Source organism: Paroedura picta, chromosome 13, assembly GCF_049243985.1.
Source record: "Paroedura picta isolate Pp20150507F chromosome 13, Ppicta_v3.0, whole genome shotgun sequence".
NCBI classification, from domain to species: domain Eukaryota; kingdom Metazoa; phylum Chordata; class Lepidosauria; order Squamata; family Gekkonidae; genus Paroedura; species Paroedura picta.
This window is the reverse complement of record NC_135381.1, coordinates 7233727-7258458: the sequence shown is the minus strand read 5'-3', so window position 1 is coordinate 7258458 and position 24732 is coordinate 7233727. Positions and strand designations below refer to the sequence as shown.

At 44.6% G+C, this 24732-nt stretch overlaps 1 protein-coding gene across 27 annotated transcripts in view; it reads right to left on the bottom strand.

Moving 5' to 3' along the window:
- The window catches only part of FBRSL1 (fibrosin like 1), a 668249-nt gene that overhangs the window by 234097 nt on the left and 409420 nt on the right, over positions 1-24732 (bottom strand). For all 27 annotated transcript variants that reach the window (XM_077309268.1, XM_077309269.1, XM_077309248.1 and 24 more), the window contains one exon: positions 15795-15824. In XM_077309268.1, the coding sequence (XP_077165383.1) occupies positions 15795-15824 (30 nt within the window). The remainder of the gene's footprint in view (positions 1-15794; positions 15825-24732) is intronic.

Sequence of the window (24732 nt, the reverse complement as noted above, 5' to 3'; positions counted from 1 at the left end):
CTGAAAGCAACCCAGCATTTTACTTGGCTTTCTCTAGGGTCTGGGCAGCACGGCATAACTCATGGAGAACCGCGGACGTTATGCAGCCCAGTAAATTCAGTCAAACTTGTTATTCTTAAGGGGGATTTTTGGATAGCTTGATTGTGAAAAGGTAATGCAAACACTTTTTTCTAAAAGGATACTGTCAACTTAAGTAGACCTCAGAGCTGACCTGCTTTGACATAAGATTCTTTTGCAACGAACTGTGTGTTTTTTTTTTACATTTCCCCCGTTAAAAAAAAAAAAAAGACAAGCTTTGCTTAAATGCTGAAAAATACTAAATACAGAGAATTCCTGTTACTTACCCGGGAATGTAAGAATGGCCACATTCAAAGATTGTCTGACTCGCTGGGCACGCAGATGGAAATGGGATAGCTGAGCACTGGGAGAGTAAAAAATCAAATATACCAGGACTTCTGGGCCAGGCTTTCTCAACCAGGGTTTCGTGAAACCCTGGGGTCTCTTGCCGATGCTGGGAGGGTTTCCAAAATAGGTGGGAGTTAATTATTTGTTTTTATATATTCAAGATTTGTTAAACATTTATCAGGAGATAAGACCAGATAGGATCAAAATGACCAATGTAGGGGGTGGTGAGGGGAGAGACCCTGGGTGGGCGTGTCCACAGCTCTGCTTCCCAACCATATTCTGCACAATGGAGTCACTTTTGGGGTTTTTCAAAGCTTGAAGAAGGTTTCGGGGGTTTCTCAACGGTAAAAATAAAATAAGAAAGGCTTGTGTGGAGTATTCAAAGATTTACTTTTAAGGCATGCATTCATTTCATTCATTTTGCTTGACGGACCTGCTGATTGATTCAAATGGGTAGCCGTGTTGCTCTGAAGTGCGACTGGACTCTGATCTGATTCCACCAGCTGATTCTCAGTGTTGCCCCATAATATACCCCAAACTCATCTAGAACAGGAATTAACTCAATAACAGCGTTGATATCAGACTCTTTCTTAAAGATTAAGCAATAGTCAAACCAATCTACAGTTTTGCAAAACTGTAAAAAAGTTTAGAAAGGTTGTTCTGGGCCCTTCATCTGTAGTGGACCAGCAAATCCCTACGTATGAATCTAAGGCTTCTCCTAACGGCACCAGAAATGCACGACTGAAAGCATTTTAGTCTGTACCAGACAGTCTTCTAGGAAAGCTAGCAGTACACATTTGATCCCTCTACAAACTTCTCTTTTTGCGTCATATACTAAAAGCAGGCCCTATTCAGTGTCCCTAATTTGTTGTGAATGCTATGGTTAGGTTCCCAACCCACTATAGAAAACAGCTGACCTGGAGAAAATGGGTACTTTGGGTGGCTTCTATGGTACTGAACCATGTGGCGATCCGTCCTTCCCAGACCCTCCCTCTCCGAGCTCAAACCCCTGTGGGTGGGCAGGTAATGAATACCTGCATTAAGCAGGGGGTTGGACTAGATGACCCTGCAGACCCCTTCCAACTCTATGATTCTACGAATGCTTGTAAATGGTAACAAAAACACAAGTGCTTTGGCTGGGAGAGCTAACACACTTTTATAAGCGCTCCCTCTCTGTGTCCAAGTTACAGCTTCAATAGAATGCCATTGACTTCTTCCACTTACACTATGACTTGCATTACCACTGTGCTAATTACACAGCCATTATTCTGGGCCATAAAGGAAAGGAGTATTGATGCCAACTGCTACTCAAAAAGGAAATAGGAGGTCAATAAATGAAGCTTCAGGGCAGCTCATTCTTACATCCTTGATGTTTATGAACTAATTAACAAACATTACACGAGAGTGGAGAGGCCCACGTTGGCCAGCAGAACTCATAATCAAGATGGTGATAAAAAAAAGGGAGCCACAGAAGTGGAGACACAGACGTGATGCTACAACTACTGCCACCCGTGAGATGCAATCTGGACCCTTCCCTATTTCTAAAGTGTCAAAGCGAAGGCAAAATGTGATGTTATAGTTTGTATGGTGCTGCTATGACCCTTTACTTTGGATAACCTGAAGAAATGACCATCAACATGTCTTCATCTTAGCAAAGGAAATGATGGGTTTCCAAAATGGAATTTCAGAATCTACCAATGGGGCCGGAGGGCCTTAGAATACAAGCTTGGTAGTGTGCAACTGCGCTCAAAGATTACTAAACACGCTCAAACCCAATTTGTGATAACAAAGAGTCTTTAGCCTTGCAGGCTTCACTCTTCCCTCCTTTCCTCACCTAGGGCATAGATCAGAGACTTTCCAGCTTCACACTAACCATACAGTGTTGTCTCAGAGAGACAGACAGACACATAGATCAAAATCACTTCGGTATTGGCTTAGAATCCCACCTTGTAGGCCAGAACCAAACCACAGTTTGTTGTTTTGTCCAATTCTCACTGTGGTTTAGGTCAGATGAGGAAGTTTTCAGTCCTCACACCATGTTAAAGTGAAAGGGAGAAGGGAAAGTACCCAGAATGAGCTTGCAGAAGGGTCATGAGCATCCAAGGGATATACGTCCTCCATCTCCGATGCCTGCCCTAGCAGAGTGGCTCTAAAACCAGCCAGGAAAGAGGGAAATGGCCCAGGGAAATTAACATTGATGGATACCCTTTGTAAGTTGCTATGAGAAAATAGTACACAGACAGAAGGGCCGCGTCCTTGGTTGTGTATTTAAAGGCATTTTGTTCCTTCTTACAAAAGGCGGAAGGGTTAGTGAGTAAGTCTTTAAACTCTCTGTTCTTGAGACTCTGTTCTTAAGGCTGCTAATATTTCACATTGTCAGTAGGGAAACGAATTAAAAGTGCCAACAGCTATCCAGATAGATTTTTAACCCTCCCCCCCTTTCCCCCCTCTCCCTTTCTCTCCTGCTGCATCCCTCGGCTTCAGAGAATATTTTCCCCGCAAATTGGTTTTAAATTAAAGGAGGTGATGAAGGCAATGTGCCGTCTCAGCATTTTCCCAGGTGCACTTAATCTAATTTCATTAAGGAGATCAGAACTGATGATTGCTACAGCCGAAACATTAAGTCTGTCCATTTTTGTATAAAAACCATTAACTCTGTCAAAGTATCTGTGGGTGGGCTGTTTATTATTGGAGATGAAGGCACGCTTTTGCTTCCCCAATAAACTGTCAGGAGCAGTAAGCCACAAATTAAGTCAGCTGCTGCCAGAGATTTAGGCAAAAGGCCTCCAACTCGTTTTGACACAGGTATAGTGGAAGCCCAGGGAGATGAACTTTTAAAGCAGTCAGCGGATGCTGGAGGAAAGCTAAAAAGACCCCCTTTTCCCTTCAAAAATCAGCCCGGAAGACTCGGCATTTGCCCGCACAGCCTGTTAAATGGCAGAAATAATCGTGGTCACCTCTGAATGAGCATGGTGGCTCTGTTTAAGCATGCAAAGCTTAAATGTTTATGGAAAGATAGAGTTGGGTGGGTCGCTGTGTTTGTTTGAAGCAGCAGGACAAAATCTGAGTCCAGCGGTAACTTTAAGATGAACAAAGATTTATTCAAGGTGTGAGCTTTCGTGTGCAGGCACCCTTCCTCAGACGATAGAACAGGGATCTTAAGAGTACAGATAAAAAGAGAGTAAATGAATCGCAAATTAGTAAACGGCATCATGTCGAAATCCACAAATATGCAGCATGGTAATTCTTTTTTTAGCAACAAGACTCTTTTAATTACTTCTTTTCACAACTGGGAAAAGTTAACTTTAACAGTTTTATTCCCCCGATGTTTTTGTGAACAACAACTGAACCCAAAGGCCTATTTTGCTTTCCTAGCAAGGAACTGCCATGCTGCATATTTGTGGATGTCGACGCGATGCTGTTTACTAATCTGCTACTCACTTTCCCCTTATATCTGTACTCTTATGATCCCTGTTCCATTGTCTGAGGGAGTGTGCATGCACATGACAGCTCACGCCTTGGTGGTCTTAAAGGTGCCCGTGGACCCCAATTTTGTTGATGGGAGAACTGAGAGTTTGAGTCCTCCCTTTGCTTAACTTCGTTCAGGAAGGAAAGAGGCCATTTCTGCAATGTGTGAAGTTTGAACAGTGTAGTTGGGTGGGATTTAGCAGCAAAGTTGCATGCACAGGGCTTCCTGCAAATTCTGCCTTTGTACAGCGAGGGGGTGTAGAAACACCCTGTTTGGCTCCACAGTGCTGCGAAGCCGAACAGGGCATTGGGACATTTTGTGTCCCTACAGGGATACCAACAATGGGAGGGGGGAGGCCTGCCTGGACCTGGCCTGGCCTGGGGGCCTCTGATGGCCCCCACACATTATGCGTGTGTATCGCTGCATCTGGTAGTGGGCACAAGGACTGACAGGGGAGATTATGGTAACTTGGGCCTGCCGCATAAACATCGGCTTCCTCCTCCTCCACCATCCTCGGTCCAAATCCTTTTATTGATCCAAGGGCAAGCTCCTCTTCATCATGTGCATGTGTATTTAGAGGCATTAAAACAGAAACAATGATGGGTTATTGATCTGACGGCTGATGCAATGGGTCCTCTTCTGGCCATAGCGAAATAATAGTGACACGTAGGTAACAGAGAACGGCTACGTGGTGAATTGTTCCGGTAAAAACCAAACACATGTACACCACTGTAATGTTTCATTCCCCTGCCAACCTCTTACTGGGGACATCGGCAGGCGGTCTATTATTTAATTCCCAAGATCCAACTTAATTCCAAATTAAAATGAAGGCACTTAAACCTAATGCTGCTTCATTCCTTTTTGAAGATGAGGAAGAACGGATTTTTATACCCCCCTTTTCACTGCCCAAAGGAGTCTCAAAGCGGCTTATATTCGCCATCGCTTTCCTCTCCCCTCAACAGACACCCTGTGAGGGAGGTGGGACTGAGAGAGCCCTGATATTATTGCTCTGTGCGATATTACTGCTCTATCAGGGCTGTAACTGGCCCAAGGTCATCCAGCTGGCTACATGTGGAGGAGCGGGGAATCAAACCTGACTCGCCAGATTAGAAGCCACCATTCTTAACCACCCCACCGAGCTTGGCTGCAGATGTTGGCCTTGTTGACATAGACATTACGTTACTGGCTATGAAACCTTAGGTGAGGGGTCCCAAGTGGGCGTGTCCATAGCTCTGCTTCCCACCCATATTCTGCACGATCGCACCACTTCTGGGGTTTCGTGAAGCCTGAAGAATGTTTCAGGGGCTTTTCAGTGGTATAAAAGTTTTATTTATTTGTTTGTTTGTTTGTTTAGATTTCCATACCGCCCTTCCCTACGTTTCTGGGTAGTTTACAGAAAACCTTCTGGAACATTTACATGGAGCAGTATCAGTATCAATATAACAATATAACACTATAGCAACAATAACATACCAACTAGAACTGTATTTCAACAACAATAACTTTGATACTCCCTTGGTAGGTTTGACCTCTCAGTCTGGGGGGGGGGGGGAGGACCTATAGATGTTATGGGTCAGTCGGCCTCAAGCAAATGCCTGGTGGAAGAGCTCCTTTTTGCAGGCCCTGCGGAATTGTGGAAGTTCCATCAGGGCCCTCATCTCTTCGGGGAGCTCATTCCACCAGGTAAGGGCCAGGACTGAAAAGGCCCTGGCCCTTGTTGAGATCCGACGTGCCTCCTGAGGGCCAGGGATCTGCAGCCAGTTGGAAGTAGAGCTCTTCTGGGGGTATAGGGAGAGAAGTTGAGAGAAGCTGGTAGACTAGTAGCAGATCCCCAGGGTTTCTGGCAGAGGTCTTCTACCTCACCCACTACCTGGGCATTTTTGAACTGGAGATGCCCAGGATAGAACCTGGGAGATTCTGTGTTCAAAGCAAAGGCTCTCCTCCTGAGCCATGGCCTCTCCCAATCCCAAACATAATGATACTACATCTTTCATAAGTTACTGTGTGGGAGTGGGAGGGAGAGATGGAGGGAAGGAGAGGGTGGGAGGGAAAAAGCAATCTTGTCCATAATTGAAGAGCTCGTTTGTCCTCATTTCTGGAGAGATGCTTCCTTAGACCCATATATAGACATGTCTTAAAATCGATACAGCTGGACACACTGCGGGAAACTTTGGCCCACGAAAGGCCACCACTGCGAGCCAGTTTCGACTCACACTGCAGAAATAATTAAAAAAAGAACGTGGCTGCCTCACAGAACAAGTCAGACCAAATTTCCTGCCCGATCCTTTCTCGGCTTCCCTTTCCCTAGAGCCGTTAACAGGAGATGCCAAGGAATGGAGGGCTCAGAGGTGCCAAACATATGCTCTGCCCTGGAAGTGCAGCTTGACTTCAAAGGAGACCACCGTGGTTGTGTTGGCGTTTGCCCCCCCCCCGGCCGCACACTGCCCAAGCCAGCCCATCTCCAGATCGCAAATGATCAATTCCCAGAAATTATGGTAACATGGTTCATCTTGTTTACAGTCTTTTTTTTAAAAAAAAGGTTTTGGCCTCTGATGCTATTCTAAACATTATTATTGTGAACATGCACTCCAGAAAGCAGATCTGTTTTCAATGATGTTACATGGCCGCCTTTGTCAAACCAAGGCCTCCCTCTGTTAAACGAACCACCTTTATCCAGGCATTAAAGAGTTGTCAGCTTTTCTAACTTTTGTTGTGTCTTGTTGTTCCTTCCTTCAGCTCACATCTCCGGATTCTCAGCTTTCTAAGCTTGAGGAGACAGCAAGTCTGCTGCATTCAGGAGGATCACATACCTTAACCGTGTGCAATTTCTCCCTTTTGTGTGGCCATAAAGGCGCTAAAACCAAAACACACATTTGAGCAGAAGTGAGAGAGACCATCCAAGTGCTTGGAAGAAGCAGAGGCCCACAAAGTGCCTACTTCAGTCTGAGCTAGAATAACTGGAACGCCATCTGATCATAAAAACACATACCTGTAAGATGAGCCGTCCCAGATTAGACCAAAGGTACGTCTAGTCCAAACTCCTGTTTCCCACGGTGGCCTACTTGATGCCTAAAAAAGGCCTACAAAGCAGGGCTTTGGCCTTCTTAAGTTCTTGTCTCAGCAACTGATATTCAGATAAACACTGCCTCTTGATAATGTCAGGATATGGATGTCCGTCAGTGCCCTATCATGATCAACTGTCAATGAATGCTGTCAATGAAGAGTCAACATATCCTCAACCATCCCCTGTTAGTGGAAGAGGGGGGGAGGAGGATGTAACCACCTATGGGAGGTTGAAATTGTGTCTACTTGTAAGCCTTTATCTGCTTTGCTTTGTTTGCACAGATTGTGTAATGTAATTATTGAATTTCTTCCTGGAGATCTGGTGGGAAAGGGATTTGAGGGCTGAGTTTAGACTTTGAGCTTGCTGAGGTATGAATGATGTTATGTGCTCCTGAGTACTCCATGAGCTTTCCGTGGGACCAGCTGAGGCAGCCTTTTCCTTGAGAAAAAGGGGAGTTCTACCTACTGCATTTGGTGAGGGTTTATGCTAGCTGGGGATGGGAACTTGGGGCTATAATAATCCATGTACTGCCTCTCAAATTAGTTTCAGCAAGAATAATCATGAGCTTCGCATTGTTATCTCAATGAACCTCTTTTGCTGCTATGCCAAGTGTGTTCAGTGGGAGAGTTGATGGGGATCTAACAGGTAATGGATAGTTTGTCTGTCAGTCTCCCTCTCTCTTTTCCTAATTTACCTCACAGCGTGGCTGAGAGAACAAAATAATAACAATAATAATTTAATAATTTAATATTAATTAATTAAATTAAATATTAATTTGATAAGGTAATAAATATTCATATGGTTCAGAGCTCCTTGGGGGGGGGATTGTGCCGATATAGATATTATATACCATGCCACTGTTGAAAATGAATTTCCACCTTTTTCCCCACAGAGTGAGGTATAGGGACAATGACAATTTCTGTTAGGGTATCTCATGAGGAAAAAGGACTAGCCCCCCCTGTCCTATAACACCATGACTCTTGTTGCTTTCAAGACTCAAACATTGGGAGATCAGATCTCCAGTGTCTAACTCAGCCTTTCTCAACTTTTCTACTGTTAAGGAACTCCTGAAACATTCTTCAGGCTTTGGGGAACTCCAGAAGTGATGTGATGGTACAGAGTATGGTTGGGAAGCAGAGCTGTAGACATGCCCACCTGGGGCCCCTCTACTTCCTACTCACTCCAGGTCCATCGTTGGCCATTTTGAGTCAAGGGTGGGTGGGCGGCACAACATGACCATATATGGTCATATCACCTGATAATGTTTAATAAATTTAAAAAATGTACTCAAAATTAATTAACTCCCATCCATTCAAGAAACCCTTCCGGGGCCGTCAAGAAACCCCAGGGTTTCACAAAACACTCGTGGAGAAAGCCTGGTCTAACTCAACATGTGTTCTCGACCAAAAGACTGTGAGGAAAGGCCCTGTGAAAAACCCAGTGTAACTTCTCTTCTGCTTTCTTCTGCCATTTTTAGAGCACAAACTTAAACCACACAGCATAAATACGCAGCAAACATTTAATTAACTTAGAAATGCAATGTCATTTGCACCCCTCCCCTCCCCTTCTGCATGTCTTATTTAGCAAATGAAGAAACGCCTGATATCTAACCCTTGATTTGTAGAGCTCGGTTAGGCTCGAAGTCCATACAATTAAACTGACAACCCATAATTTCACTCGCAGCAGTTGGGAGCCCAAGAATGAAAGAACATGAACATTGGAATTACAGTGAAAGAAGGTAATCCGTGTATCCCCACCCCCACCCCGCGTTTTATAGTTAATATGGTTCCTAACATTGTTATTAGCCAAAAAGTACTCTGAGCAACATTTTGGAATAACAACAAGGAGGAATTACTCATTCCCTCATTTTACGCAACTTGACTCTTGGCTTTTTTTGCGGAATGCCATTTAACGAGCCGCATTACCAAGCTGCTCGCTACTTTTCATCGGAACGCTAAAGCAGGTAAGAGACAATAAGAGGAACTGTTGATGGTTTATATTACTCTATTATGTTAATGTTCACTAAAGTATGCCATAAGCTCTCTCATTACATGTGTATAAACCAATTCTCTGTGGTGTTATTCCTGTGCTAAATGCTATAACTACATAAATCTTGAATTAATGGAGACTTTATAGTTCCTGAAAATGAAGGGTAATTGCTATCTGTTAATGCTGTTGTAGCTAGTAAAAGAAGTATATATTTTCAGTGGCAATGTTTATGGGCCGTCAGAGTTACACCACCGCCGTAGCTGTGCAGCATGAACGACGGCCTAACGTCACCATAAGTCTGTTGACCTCATCTTCCTCCCCTTCTCCATGCAAAAAAAGTAAGCAACAAAATCCCCATCCCAACACAGTCGGGAGGGTACCAAACGGTGCGAGGACTCTGGCAGTATTCAAACGCTCCTTTTCTGCATTCTCTGTGCTTTGAAACACCTGGCAGTCGTCTTTCTCCACAACCACAGAAACAAAGTTTGAGAGAAATATGGCACCTAAAAATGACACTTGCTTGGGGATCAATGACACACCGATTTAAAAAGGTGACTAGAAGAAGCAGGAATGAACTAACAACCTTCCTGGTTGCCTTGTTATACTTGGGAGACCTACTTGAGCCTTTTGCAGCCAGTTTGAGATCCAGCCTGGGCCTATTCCGCACACGTAGCATAATGCATGTTCAACGTGCTTTGGCAGCTGGATTTTCCTGTGGAGAACAGGAAAGTCTATTTCTAAAGTGCATTGAAAGTGCATTATCTATTGTGTGCAGAAAAGACCCTGGTTCTGTTACGTCGAAAGGATTCTTGGAGGAAGGCTTCCAGCAGAAAACAAGCTCAAAAACGGTGGCTTATTTTTTAATCATTAATAAGTATTTTATTTTAAGCCAATTACTTTGCAACCAGTTGTAAACATTGTCGTTCTGGAAAAATATCTTTGTCGTTTCTTGATTAAAACTGTTTCGGCTCACGTGGTCACTGCAAATGCTTTTTGGGTCTTGGTAAGCTGAAATGAAGCACCGCAGCGCCTCTGCTGCCTTCAATATTTGTATAATCTGTGCAGAATGATAGCATATCTTTTCTTTCCCTGAGAAGGACAGTCAGGTTACCCAACCAAATGCCTCCTCTGAAGGTAACCTCAGATCCTACATTCTGAAAGCTAATCAATGTTGTTCAGATTTCAATTTCTTCACTACAAGGTGAAGTCAAACCTAATCTAACAAATGTCAGTCGCAGCTAGCTGGGTCTACCCGCTGTAATTTAAGATAATCATTAATAGCACGGCTGTATACTAAAACTACATGTCACTTACAACTTCATCTGAGCACTGACTGGCAGATCTTTTAAGTAGTTTTTTTTCTAAATGATTGCTTTTTTTGCCTCCTTTGATTGGGCAAGTGCTAGAAAATACTGTGATTCCGTGTCAGAAATAATATGGGGGAATTGAGTTCTACCTTGTTCGCCGCGGATCACAATGTTCAGTTATCGTGAATTTAGATTGGGCCAGGTAGGAACCTGAAACATACACTGCATGGAACTGCATATAGAGACGTGAAAGAAAAAGAAAAAACGTTTCGCTGAACCACTTTAATCATGCTGGAGGTCGGCCACCCACGCAAGGCAGCAAAAGCTGCTTTTTGGGGCCACGAAGGCCAAGCAGCAACTAAGAGGAAAGAGTTCATGCATCGGATTGGGTGACTTGATAAAGCAATGACAGAATCATAGAATCATAGAATCATAGAATCATAGAGTTGGAAGGGGCCATACAGGCCATCTAGTCCAACCCCCTGCTCAATGCATCCAAGAAAAGTGTGTATCCAACCTTTGCTTGAAGATTTCCAGTGAGGGGGCGTTCACCACCTCCTTAGGCAGCCTATTCCACTGCTGAACTACTCTGACTGTGAAAAACTTTTTCCTGATATCTAGCCTATATCGTTGTACTTGAAGTTTAAACCCATTACTGCGTGTCCTTTCCTCTGCAGCCAGCAGAAACAGCATCCTGCCCTCCTCCAAGTGACAACCTTTCAAATACTTAAAGAGGGCTATCATGTCCCCTCTCAACCTCCTTTTCTCCAGGCTGAACATTCCCAAGTCCCTCAACCTATCTTCATAGGGCTCTCAATCTGCAAGACCTGAGGAAGGCTGTCAACCATAGGCAGTTGTGGAGATCACCAATTCAGAGCGTTGCCCCAAGTTCAACAAAATTTGAGCCCAAAGGCAACTTTAAGCCATACAAAAATTTATTCAAGGTGTGAACTTTCGTGGGCAGGCACCCTTCCTCAGACGATAGAACAGGGATCGTAAGAGTACAGATACGAAGAGAAAGTAAATTAGTCGCAAATTAGTAAACAAGCATCATAAGTCCAAATATGCAGTAGGATAACTCTTCGCTAGAAAAGCAAATCAGTCCTTTGGGTTCAATTGTCGTTCACGAAAACATCGGGGCAATAAAAATGTCAAGGTTAGTGATTAATGGCAGACACTTCCCCAGTTGTGGAAAGAAGTAATTAAAAGCGACTTGTTGTGAGCCCCATCCATCTCTACCCAATGGGGGGTGGGGGCATCCCCACAAGTGACAAGGCACGCTGAGTTTGTTATCCGATCCTGAGAACAGAGGGTTCGATTCTAAATAGCACTACATTGCCCAAAGATAGATTCAAGTGGGTAGCCTTGCTGGTCCGAAGTAGCACAACAAAAATTGAGTCCAATAGTCCAATAGTCTTAAAGGTGCTATTGGACTCAATTTTTATTGGCCAAAGTTGTAAGTGGCTTGATGGGGTTTAGTAGGCACACTGGAGCCTCTTGTGGTGCAGAGTGGTAAGGCAGCCATCTGAAAGCTTTGCCCATGAGGCTGGGAGTTCAATCCCAGCAGCCGGCTCAAGGTCGACTCAGCCTTCCATCCTTCCGAGGTCGGTAAAATGAGTACCCAGCTTGCTGGGGGGTAAACGGTAATGACTGGGGAAGGCACTGGCAAACCACCCCGTATTGAGTCTGCCATGAAAACGCTAGAGGGCGTCACCCCAAGGGTCAGACATGACTTGGTGCTTGCACAGGGGATACCTTTACCTTTACCTTTAGGCACACTGGCTTGGGAGACCATAAGGGGATTTGCCGATAACTGAGATGGGTGAAAACGCATTAGACCAGGGGTAGTCAAACTGCGGCCCTCCAGATGTCCATGGACTACAATTCCCAGGAGCCCCCCTGCCAGCGTTCGCTGGCAGGGGGCTCCTGGGAATTGTAGTCCATGGACATCTGGAGGGCCGCAGTTTGACTACCCCTGCATGAGACTGAGGCCTGTGGGAGAAGCATTTGTTCCCTCATCACAACAAGACAAAAAGTTAAAAAAATAAACTGTAGAAGGGGGGAAATGACAGACATTAATTAGCTTTCCCCCTTCCCCCCCCCCCTAAAAAAAAAGTCTGGTCTGAGAAATTTCCCAGTAATGGCAAGGAGGTTTGTGCATCTTAAATATTCTCAGTTCTTGCCCACAGGTCTTAAAAAATCACTCTTAGATATTTGCCCAGATCCATATGAGTGGGCCACTGTGCCCATGACTCACGCAATAACTAAGTTTAAATGAAAGTATATTATGCACATGAGAATAATCTCATTTTATCATGGTTGTTGTTGTTGTTATTTAATTTTACATTCTGAGCTACAGGAGAATGTCCCAGAAGAATAATTTGTACCACACCCAAGCATTACAAGGCTAGGCAAGTAACCCAAATTTTCGGCAACCGGAAAAGCAGATTTTGGCAAGATCGCTAAAGAAACAATGCCACGGATTTGCACTGGCACAAGCTGCTAGAGGTCTTGATGAGGGCAGAGTGGCCTTGCTTGCAGCCAGGTAAATCCCAGCTCCTCCTCCTTTTCTTGCTTCAGCCAACAAAAGTTGCAATCCTTACCACCCCCCAACCCCGCTGGTCATGGAGGCCAAGCAAATATCAGCACGCACCACTCCACAGAATACCGTTACTTAATCCACTGCTCTGGCTCGTAGCTTGTGCATCAAAACACATTGGTGGTTTCCTTTGGGACGTGTTTCAACATTTAATAAGCCTTTTGAGAAAGGACATAGAAAGGATGAAAGGCAAAGCATATTTTTCTGATTTTGAACAGATGTGGGGGAGAAAAAAATCTGTTTTATTAGGGTAGGCTTTCTGGGTACTTTCCTATGTTTGTGGTATTTTTACCTCCTGTGGTTTCAGCACAGATCAAGCAAAATTGCTTTTATAAATCTCAAAGCCAAAGGATGACCCATATCTAAATTTGGACATGCGTAAACGTTCCACGGCCTCTTATTACTGCTATTTCACAACCCTGAGACATCAATATTTGGCTAGACATTCAGGACTGTTTAACATGAGCAAACGTTGCGGCGGAAAAATCTGTTTGGCACCACGGGCCTTTGCAGACCTTTGGCCGTTGCGTTATTCTAAATTGCCTCTGCAATGCCAGCGGCTAGAAATACAGGGAGCCATAGTCAGAGGCCACTGGGCATAAGCCTCTCCCCTGAAATAAACAGTTTTTAATAGTTATTTCACTTAATAGTTATTTCATTGGGATTTACACCCAATCAAAACATAAAGTCTCAAAGAATCTTGGGAGCCTGGAGAACTCCGGGCTCCTGGTTGCCCACGAAGATCTACATAAAATGTTTCCAAAAATTAAAGGGAAAAGAGAATATGGACTGCTTGGGAGATGGCGATTGAATCAACAATCAAACCCTTCTGGATGACCTCCGAGGAAAGGTGGTGGTGGTGGGCTCTCCATCTTTGGAGATGTTTAAACAGAGGCTGGATAGCCATCTGACGGAGAGGCTGGTTTTGTGAAGGTTCAAGGGGGAGGCAGGTGACAGAGGATGAGTAATAGGGATGTGAGTGTCCTGCATAGTACAGAGGGTTGATGACCCAGGAGGTCCTTTCCAACTCTATGATTCTATGATTCTATGATTCTATGAAAGACAGCGGGGATGCTGTGGCTGCTGCCTGGTGGGGAAATGCCAGATGCCACACAGTGTTCTGCCTCCCGTCCCTTCCCCCCGAAATTGTCCCCTGAACTTTGCAAGCTTCCAGCTTGCCCCTATTGTGCTTTCCACACTGCCATTGGGAGAGATCATGGATCTGGTAGGAGGATCACATAATTCATACATTGATGAGTCTCAATTCTATTCTTTTACACTTTCTAACCCATGCAGGAAAAGGGATAGCTGAATCCAGGGAAGACAAAGGAGGCTAACCTCAATTGGAAAGGCCGTGGGCTTGAATTGCTCTGGGTCTGTTTACTCCCCTGGGGGAGCCTCAGGTTTTGTCCAGATCCTGCTTTGCTGTTGCCAGCACAGTAGAAATTACTGGTTGTGTACAAGCTCATCACGAGCCCCTCACAATCTGTGTTGAGTACATGATCAGTTGCAACTGGGGCTGCCATATGCCACTGTGCAGTCGGAAGGGGAGGAGACACTCTCCGGGAGCTCCCCTCTGCACCTACCCAAACCAAGAAGAGCGTCCGGGATTCTGTTGTCACCCATGTTGGCATTTCAGAGTGACGTTGGCTTGTCAGAGACATCAGGCTCTGGCTTTTGGGGAAACTCTATGGTAAAAATTGGCCTCAAACCACAGGGTTTTGCCCCAAACCCCGAGTGTCACCCCCCCCCCCAATGACCCCAGCATTCCAGGTGACGTTAGGTTTATTCCTGGCCCCAGGAAGTGAGGAGGGGAGATCGGGGGGGGGGGTGAGGATCACCATGAAAGCAGCAAGTTTTAGGGGAGATATCCCCCTGCTTTCTGAAACCCCCAAAGCAGGGCGAGTAACACCACAACCGGGATTCCCTCAGCCCCAGCGGGGGTCTGGCACCCCTAGCTGCAATTCTCTTGCACTAACAAGTCACATGGTTTTCTTGATATTGAAGGGGAAAGCTACTGGGAAAAATAACGTACTGGGATTAGTACCAAGCCTGAGGCAGTGGTGACCCTGGGTTGTCTTATGTTTCTCTTTTAAAAAATGTGGCCCATGGTCCGCCAGCCCAAGAAGACGACTTCAGGAGTAGGTACAGCCGCAGAGAGATCGCTGTGGAACTCTGAGGTTATGCATAAGCTAAGAGGCACCACCTTGAGACATAATATTCAGAGGTCCCGTTCCCAGCAGTGGGAGCTCAGTTAAGTGGTGTTAATTAAGCTTGCCTATTCCATAGGTAAAGGGTTTGCAAGGTCAGTGTGGGGGGGGGGTCACTGGGTTAAAACAAGAATGCTCACCCATACATCTCTCTTTTTCCCTTAGAAACCTCTTGACTGTAATCTCTCAATGACTAATGTAGGTATCACGCAAAAAGGTCAGGAAAATCATTGCTGTGTGATAAATATGTATGTGCAAAGCCAAAATCTACCCTGACAGTAACAGCATCATCCGCAAAGACAAGTTCCTGGTTGTCCATCTTCTAAACCCATTACAGAACTGACATGTTCAAAAGTCATTATAAATAAAATATTGGCTTTCAAGCAGCTCCTGAAGGAAGTCTCTCGCCAAAACAAGATGATAGTGGTGCTAATATAGAACTTGAGAACTCCTTGGATCAGAGCATATTAATGAAGAAAGGGCTTTGTGCCAGCAGCAGCAAGCCCTGTTGTGTGTGTGTTTGTGTGTGTGTGTATGCCCATGGGGAAAGACCTCTTGAGTAGCTGATCCAAGGCATTTTGGTTAGAGATATTAATGATATATGTATAAAACTGGACACAAAAGCACATACAAATTACTAAGGATATTTTTTTCTTGGATGTTTTCTTACTTTGCAGGTTAAAGGCATGTCCAAGATTCTGGGAGGCCAGAAGATTAAAACGAGAACAACAAAAGGGATATTTGCTCTTACCTTATCGTCAATTTCACTCTCGCTGTCGCACTGCAGATGGGAGACAAAAAAGAGAAACGGGGGCGTGAAAAAAGCTGGAAAAATACGGCCCTATTTATATATCTCAAAACCTCACTCAGCACTCCGGCACACTGAAGAACAAGCCTCTCTGAAGAACAATCAGCAGGGCTTCTGTAAAAGGAAACATATGGAAAGCTGCTGTAAAGAAACGAAGGGAAAGCAACCTATCTTATCTCAAGTCTGTGTTGATGGGCAATATGCATATTGTGTGTGGCACACATCAACAGGTAAGAAACATCATGTTTACCATTTAGAGCAGTCGCTTCTAATCTGGCGAACCGGGTTTGATTCCCCGCTCCTCCACATGCAGCCAGCTGGGTGACCTTGGGCTTGTCACAGCCCTGACAGTGCTGTTCTGATTGAGGAGTCCTGTCAGAGCTCCCTCAGCCTCACCTACCTCACAGGATGTCTGTTGTGGGGAGAGGAAGGGAACGTGATTGTAAGCCGCTTTGAGACAGACAATCAAAAGCGGGGTATAAAAACAACTCTTCTTTGGGAAAGAGCTACAGATCTTTTAATTTGTAGATTCAGTTGCTCTCACATGGTTAAAAATCTTACATCACCAAACTGTGATAAGGTTTTTGCGGGGAAATGATCATGACCATGGAGGAAGAGAAGAGAAAAATACATGCACTTAAGTAGCATTACAATGAACACGCTTGCTGACTCTGAAAATGAAGCGGTTCTGTTTTCTGCTGAGCATACGGCAGGATAATGACACCTTGGATTGTTTAGGGATGCATGGACCTCACCAGTTGGAGATAAGAAAGCATTACCATTGCAAAACGTGAAAAGAAAAGAAAAGAGACTATCAGGGCCATTCTGCATGGGCTGAAAATGACCTCCAAACAGCAGGAGGCTCTGCATTAAACAGAGAATCTTATCTTCTCCATGGTATATATTACAGCAGATTGTGTCAGTTGCCCACTGACAGCTTCTCCTCTAGCTGCATTATTTTAGACAGAAGATATGCATTAGCTAACTTTGGATTGTGCCATCAACCGCTGGGACCAGGAACAGATCTTTGACATCTACATTGATTCTTGCCTCAAAGACTATTTCAAACGTCCCTTTTAACCTACATGAACTCAAAGACCACTCATTTTCCCCAATAATAGCAGCATTTACACAGAGTTTTCAAGGGTTCAAAGCAATAGGTAAATGTTATTACTCCTGAGTTGCGATGCAAGACTGAGGGCCTAAAACAGCCGTTCTCTACTGTTTTACCCTTTAGAAACCCCTGAAATATTCTTGAGCCTTCAAGAAACCCCCAGAAGTGGCATGATGTTGCAGAATATGATTGGGAAGCAGAGCTGTGGACACGCCCACCTGGGGCCCCTCCCCTTCCCCTTCCAGGCCCATCATTGGCCATCTGAGGTGGGGGGGGCAGGTCACCATGACCATATATGGTCATATCATCGGATAAATGTTTAACACATTTTAAAAATATATTTAAAAATTAATTAACTCCCACCCATTTAGGAAACCCTACCAAGACCATCAAAAACCTGATGCCCTGGTTGAGAAAGCCTGCCAATAAAGAGTATGTTTATGTGAATTCCTTTCCCATCTATTTCAATGTACAGTTATCTAATCTTCCTTCATGAAATGTAACTGAAACCGATTGGAAAAATGAATCACGGGTAGGCAGGGCAGCTACGCCAGTGTGATTTCTTTCCTTTGGTTCTGGGTGCTGACATTCTGTTTTGCTGCTCCATTAGAGGGTGACAGAAATGGGGCATTGATGCCAAATTCTTAAAAGTGCTGCCATTATTTAAATATATAGCAGTAAATATATTAAAAAGCCCAAAGCATGTGAATAAGTTTGGCCTCCCAGAACTACAGCCATACAGTAAGTGTACAAATCCGTTAAGAAGAAGAGTTGGTTCTTATATGCCGCTTTTCTCTACCCGAAGGAGTCTCAAAGCGGCTTACATTCGCCTTCCCTTTCCTCTCCCCAGAAAAGACACCCTGCGAGGGAGGTGAGGCTGAGAGAGCCCTGACATTACTGAGGAAGAAGAGTTTGTTCTTATATGACGCTTTTCTCTACCCGAAGGAGTCTCAAAGCAGCTTACAGCCGCCATCCCTTTCCTCTCCCCACAACAGACACCCTGCGAGGGAGGGGAGGCTGAGAGAGCCCTGATATTCCTGCTTGGCCAGAACAGTTTTATCAGTGCTCTGACGAGCCCAAGGTCACCCAGCTGGCTGCATGTGGGGCAGCACAGAATCAAATCCGGCTCGCACTCCTAACTAGTACACCAAGATGTCTAACAGGTACAACTTTACCGAGACCATTTTTGCATAAATAATAAAATCGGGCTGCAGACTAGGTGCTCTGTTGCTTAAAGAGGTATACAAAATTAACTAAAGCTCTGCCAGCTCATGATATATCTATATATTAGCCCTAAATTATTTTATGACAGATTTTTGGGGGGGTATTTTTAAAGCCTCTTCATTTGCTCCTTTTCATCAGTAGTTGCAAACGATTATTATGCAACATAATTATTTAGTAACTGTTCTCAACTGGTATGGCTCAATTAAAAGACAAAGGATTATTCGTGTAAAACAAGCAGTTCATGACAACTCACTTTGAAATACAGTTACACCCGTCTAAGTTTACTAAAGTTGCAGAGATTAACAGGGTGTAACTCTGCTTAGGAGGAGACTGTAAACCACCTTGACTGTTCACCGTGCTGGTTATAAACAGTCAATGGGTGTGTTTGTCAGCTCTGGGTTTCACAAGGACTGGGTGGAGTTTTCTTATATTTTTATAACGTGATGATGTATCTGCATCTATATCTGGTTCTTCCATGTGCTTTGATCCACCCCCCCCACACACACACACACAAACACACAATTCCGTAGATATTGGGTCTTCAGTGCCAATCCATTAAGCTCTGAAATCCAAACATGTGCAATGGATGGCATGCTGCATTTGAAAAAAAAATGGGTTTAATTGTTGAATGTGCAAAGGAATGTCAAGTAGTGTCAAGATGAAACACATTATTTACCTTTTGCTCTAGGAGGCTCCTTAAATCACCATGTTACATTTACTTCTAGGCAAAAAAATTAAACAAATACCACCTCCCCCCCCCCAAAAAAGCCAGCCTTTCTCAATTTTTTTACCATTGAGAAACCCATGAAATATTCTTCAGGCTTTGAGAAGCTCCAGGTGTGATTGTGCAGAATATGGTTGGGAAGCAGAGCTGTGGACACACCCACCCGGGGCCCCTCCCCTCCCCCTCCAGGCCCATCATTGGCCATTTTGGGAGGGTGGGGCTGGTCAACATGACCATAAATGGTCATATCACTCAATAAATGTTTAACACATTTAAAAAAAATAATTAATTCCCACCGATTCAGGAAACCCTTCCAGTGCCATCAAGAAACCCCAGGGTTTCATGAAACCCTGGTTGAGAAGCCTGTTCTAAGTAATGGTTAGAAGTAAGTGGAAATCTACAAAAGGATTACTGGAACATGATTTGAGTTTATACTCGGGATATTCGTCTTTAAAGATTCTACTGGAAGTTACTGCAGACCAACACGCCTTACCCACCTGACACTAAAGGATTACTGAAATCTACTTTTCACACAGTGTAAAGTTAATAATGTTACAGGCATACGCATAAAAAGAAGCCTTTTTAGTTATACTGTTAGTAGCAAGGCACTGTAAAAATATTATTATGTAAATGTACAAGTAAATGCACTAATAAATATTAAGGACAAAGTTTGAGTCCAGTTGCACCTTTAAGACCCACCAAGTATTATTCAAGGTGTAGACCAGGGGTAGTCAACCTGTGGTCCTCCAGATGTCCATGGACTACAATTCCCATGAGCCCCCTGCCAGCAAACGCTGGCAGGGGCTCATGGGAATTGTAGTCCATGGACATCTGGAGGACCACAGGTTGACTGCCCCTGGTATAGACTTTGTTTTGCAAGCATTCTCGCATGTGAAAGCTTATACCTTGAATACATTTTGTGGGTCATTGTTCTGCTGCTTCAGCCCAACCAGCTCACCCCTTGAACCTGAATAAATATTAAGACACTAGTCAGGATTACATTGCATGGACCCCTAAATACAGACAAAATTAGGCAGGGTTAAAAGAAGGTGGAAATGCAGCGCTCTCTAAGTGCATTTATTATATCTCAAACTAGTACCAAACCCAGTCCTGGATTAAGTAGCGCATTCCTGCGTTGTTTGCATCATACGAGAAAAATGAAGCAATTAACCCTGGATTTCCTCTGGTTTTCTTTCCAGCCCCACTGAAATCAGGGAAGCCCATAATCCTTTCGAGATCCCCCTTCCATACCATTCCGGTTATGAATTCCTGATTAAGGGAATGTTAACAGATCGTTCTCTGCTTTCATAGACATTTACAATGGACAAACCAGCTTGCAGACATTTTGAGGGTGCCATAAATGTTCTTTCTAACTTTTATTGAATTGTAGAATCACAGAGTTAGAAAGGGCCGCCCAGACCATCTAGTCCAACCACCTGCTCGATGCAGGATCAGCCTATTTAAATAGGACTCCTGTGAATTCTTCAGGAGCATGGGCTTTTTTCAGCACTGTTCTGATTTATATAGGAGGAGAATTAAACACCCAAGTTTTAATTAGACAAACCATAATGTGTAAAGACACAGTCCGTGTACAAGTTGTAAAATTCAATGGATTGTCATCAGATATCACAGGCCTGTTGCTCCCTTGCAGTAGGTACCGATCCGTACCTTTTTTTTGGGCTTTCAGAGAACTGGGAATACAAACAGCCTGACAACTACCACTGTGAACTCAGACCTCACAAGAAACCACGATTAGTACTAACTCTGGTTAGCGAGTCAGCTATAATCCTTGGTTTGGACCCCTAAGGTAAAGGTAATCCCCTATGCAAGTACCGGGTCATGTCTGACCCTTGGGGTGACGCCCTCTAGCGTTTTCATGGCAGACTCAATACGGGGTGGTTTGCCATTCCCTTCCCCAGTCATTACCGTTTACCCCCCAGCAAGCTGGGTACTCATTTTACCGACCTCGGAAGGATGGAAGGCTGAGTCAACCTTGAGCCGTCTGCTAGGATTGAACTCCCAGCCTCATGGGCAGAGCTTTCAGACTGCATCTCTGCTGCCTTACCGCTCTGCGCCACAAGAGGCTAGTTTGGTATCAAATAGCAAACCTTGGTTTCCTGGACCTGCTGTATTCAAGCATCCTAACTCACTCAGTCTGATCAAGCTACCCTTTGGTTTTATGGCGGCCTACCAATGCAGCCTTCGTGGATTTTCATTGTGTGAAGCAGGTAATTTTCAATCTAATGGCATAGAAACTTTCATCCCAAACTGGAGAAATTATGAACACATAAATACTCTTTTCTCTAAAGGAGAGAAGGAATATGCCTAGGTCTAAATGCAAGCCTAAAAGCACAGAAGGAATATCATCAAAAATGTGTGGGTTTTTTTTAAGTACAAGAAAAAGGCCACAGGCTGAGGCTTAAGCCATACAACAAGTTAGCACACACAGCCTTTCCCTACAGAATGTCAGCCATGGAGGAATTTAAAGAGGGGGGGAAGAGATTTTTTTTTAAAAAGCTCTCCACATCTTCACCTCCCACGCAGCTGTTGTCAATGGGACAAAAGCCCTTGTCAAAATACACAGCTAAAGAAATGCCAGGAATGGCAACCCGTTGACAGCTATGGGGGCTCATTGAAAGACAAAAGCCTCAATTACCTGAATTTTCCTACAGGCCTGTTAACACTCCTGGTCTATAAGTAAATCTGTAAACAGCCTATTGTGTTGTGTTCATAAAGCCTTGTAAAGGGATTACTGGCTACAGTTGTGCCAATTGCTTCTTAATTCCACCAAGAATGTTTGCAAAGCAAACTCTAATTGCCCCACTTTTTGGGTTGCTTGGGTTTTTTGTTTGTTTTTTGTAAAACAGTTTGGGGGCAGTGACAGGTTTAAGCCTGAATCTTGCTAGGGGAATGCAAGTTTGGGGGGGTGGGGGGAGAAAAATCCCAAGCAAACAAAACTTTGTGGATTTGGTTTCATCTGCATTGCTTTCTAAGGAAAACACGCCTAATCCTGCTAGGAGATAGAGATCCATAGCATACCCAACTGTGGACCTTAACTGGGTTAAAGAACACGGTTAAATGGGCCAGAAGTGCCTTTCAGGTTCCCTTGTTCTGTTTGGGTATGTATGAATTTTAACCTCCGAGAGTTGTGCTATAGACTGGCAAAAATATTTAATTCAATGAAAATAAGTCTCTGAAGGGAAAATGTTCAAAAAGTGACCAGCGTAAGAAATCGAATCGAAAAGGCTAAACAGGAAAACACTGCCAGGTTTGAACTTAATAAAATGTGGTGGCTTTTCTCACTGTGCTTTTTCTAATAATTCGATGTCTCTAATTTTTAAAACCATATTGATCTGACCTATGAGATATACAGGCAACTGCGTTTAAAGGGATGTAAGGACGCCAGCCTCCGGGTCAAAGCTGGGGATCTCCTGGAATTTCAGCACATCTTCAGTCTACAGAGATCAGCTCCCCTGAAGAAAATGAATGCTAGGGAGACACTGTGGCCCTGTACCCCACTGAGGTTCCTGTTATCCCAGGCTCCATCCCCAAATCTTCATGACTTTCCCAGCCTGGATCTAGCAATCCTAACCCCGCATCCCCCTGCCGGTAGGTGTTCAGGGGAGACCTGGTCACCCTAAAGGCTCCATCTTATCCCCCCTATGCTATTGAACGTCTATTTGAAGCCAATGGGAGAAGTCATCAGGAGGCTGGGCTGCAATGTCATCAATATGTGGACAATACCCAACCCTTCCCTTCTTTTCCGCCTGATTCTGAGGACACTGTTGGTGTTCTGAACTGGTAATAGGAGTCAGTAATGCGCTGGATGAGAGTGAGCCAGCTGAAACTTATTTCTGACAAGACAGAGATTCTCCGGATACCTTTGAAGAGTGTTTGGAAGCTGCAGCTAGTGTAGAATGCGGAGGCTAGACTCCTGATCATGGCCGGCTGCTAGTAGCATATGTCCCCAGTACTACAGCAATTAAACTAGTTATTGCTCTGCTCTTTTGCCCAATTCAAGGTGTGTGTGTGTGTGTTTTGGTCATTTAAATCAGGGGTAGTCAACCTGTGGTCCTCCAGAGGTCCATGGACTACAATTCCCATGAACCCCTGCCAGCAAATGCTGGCAGGGGCTCATGGGAATTGTAGTCCATGGACCTCTGGAGGACCACAGGTTGACTACCCCTGGTTTAAAGCACTACATTGCTTGGGACCAGGATATCTGAAGGCCCATCTTGTCCTAATTAAGATGCCAGGGAGATGCCGTCCTGACCATCCCACCAATGCAAGAGATTATTTCCGTGGGGATACAAGAAAGGGCCCTTTCTGTGGCAGCCTTATGGTTATGGAACAACAGGGAAGTAAGTGTACCCCGTCTTCAGGACCCAGAAATTAAATTATACTCAAATTGTTTTAAGTGTTGGAGGAGGATTGTGCCTCAGTGGCAGAGAATGTCCTTGGGCCATAGTTTACAAGTGTTGGTAAACACCTTTCTCTGCTGAGATCCTGGAGAGGCATGGCTGGTCATTCACTACTAAGCAAGATGGACCAAGTTGTCCAGCCTGGTGCACTGCAGCAGCACAAGTCCATGGGTCATAGGTCACAACCCAAGGATTTGCTTCATTATTCATTTTGTTTCCCTGCAACTCAAGAGCCTCCCGGTAAATATGTCTCCCTCCTCTTCTTAAAGGTCATGAACTTTGGTCAGGTTCGCAGAAAACTGATCGCCTGTTTGCCATACCGATAACAGGGGTGATGCAACGACCGGCTGTTTTGCAAGGCGTGAGCATGAAGGGCTGTCAAGTCACAGCTGACTTATGGAGACCCCACAGGGATTTCAAGGGGAGAGGCGTACAGAGGTGGTTTGCCTTTACCTGACCGGGTATGGTGTAGTTTTGCAACAGCTGCAGCAGGTTTGATTAATAAGGCAGGTTTGGTTAAACTGATAAAAGAAAGCCTATAGGTTAATCAGGCGGAACATGAGAGAAGACAAAACCGGTAAATGGAAGGGAGGGTCAATAAGGTACATGATTTGTTTACCTAAAATGGTCAACACACGCACGTGTTCATATATGCACACACTATCAGACCTAGTGTGTAATGCTTAAATCTAGAAATGCCAAGACTCAGGGTTGACCGACACTTACCCTGGCTATAAATTGCTGCTCCCTTCAAGCAAAAGTATGGCTTCCTCATTTCCCGCCATTTCCGAAGCCGGCTTGTGGTGGGTTACAATGTCCGATAAAACCCATTAAAAGACATAAAATCACAGAACATGGCAGAAATCCCCCCTACCCATCCCTACTACTGGAGGGGCGAGGAAGGAGATAAAGATGATTTAATTTACTACTCACACCAATTTACTACTCACACTCACATCAGTCTTCCTCACCGACCCCAGCCTCAACCATAGACCTGGCAGAAGAGCTCCATTTTGCAGGCCTTGCGGAATGCCAAAAGTTCCCGCAGGGCCCACAGCTCACCTGGGAGCTTATTCCACCAGGTCGGGGCCAGGACTGAAAAGGCCCCAGCCCTTGTTGAGGCCAGCCGCGCTTCCCTGGGGCCGTGTAGTAGGAAGCAACAGCTAATGGATATTATGGAAGCAGAAAACTGGATTTACAGGACCTGGGAGAGCTCCTGGGGATCACAGGCTTTGTTCTAACAAGAAGATAGATTTAGGTGGGCAAGTCCTGTTGGTCTGAAGCAGCAGAACAAAGCTGAAGTCCAGAGATACCTTTAAGATCGGACAAGTTTTAGGTGTATGTTTCCTGTAAAACAATGAGCCTCTTGTGGCGCAGAGTGGTAAGGCAGCCGTCTGA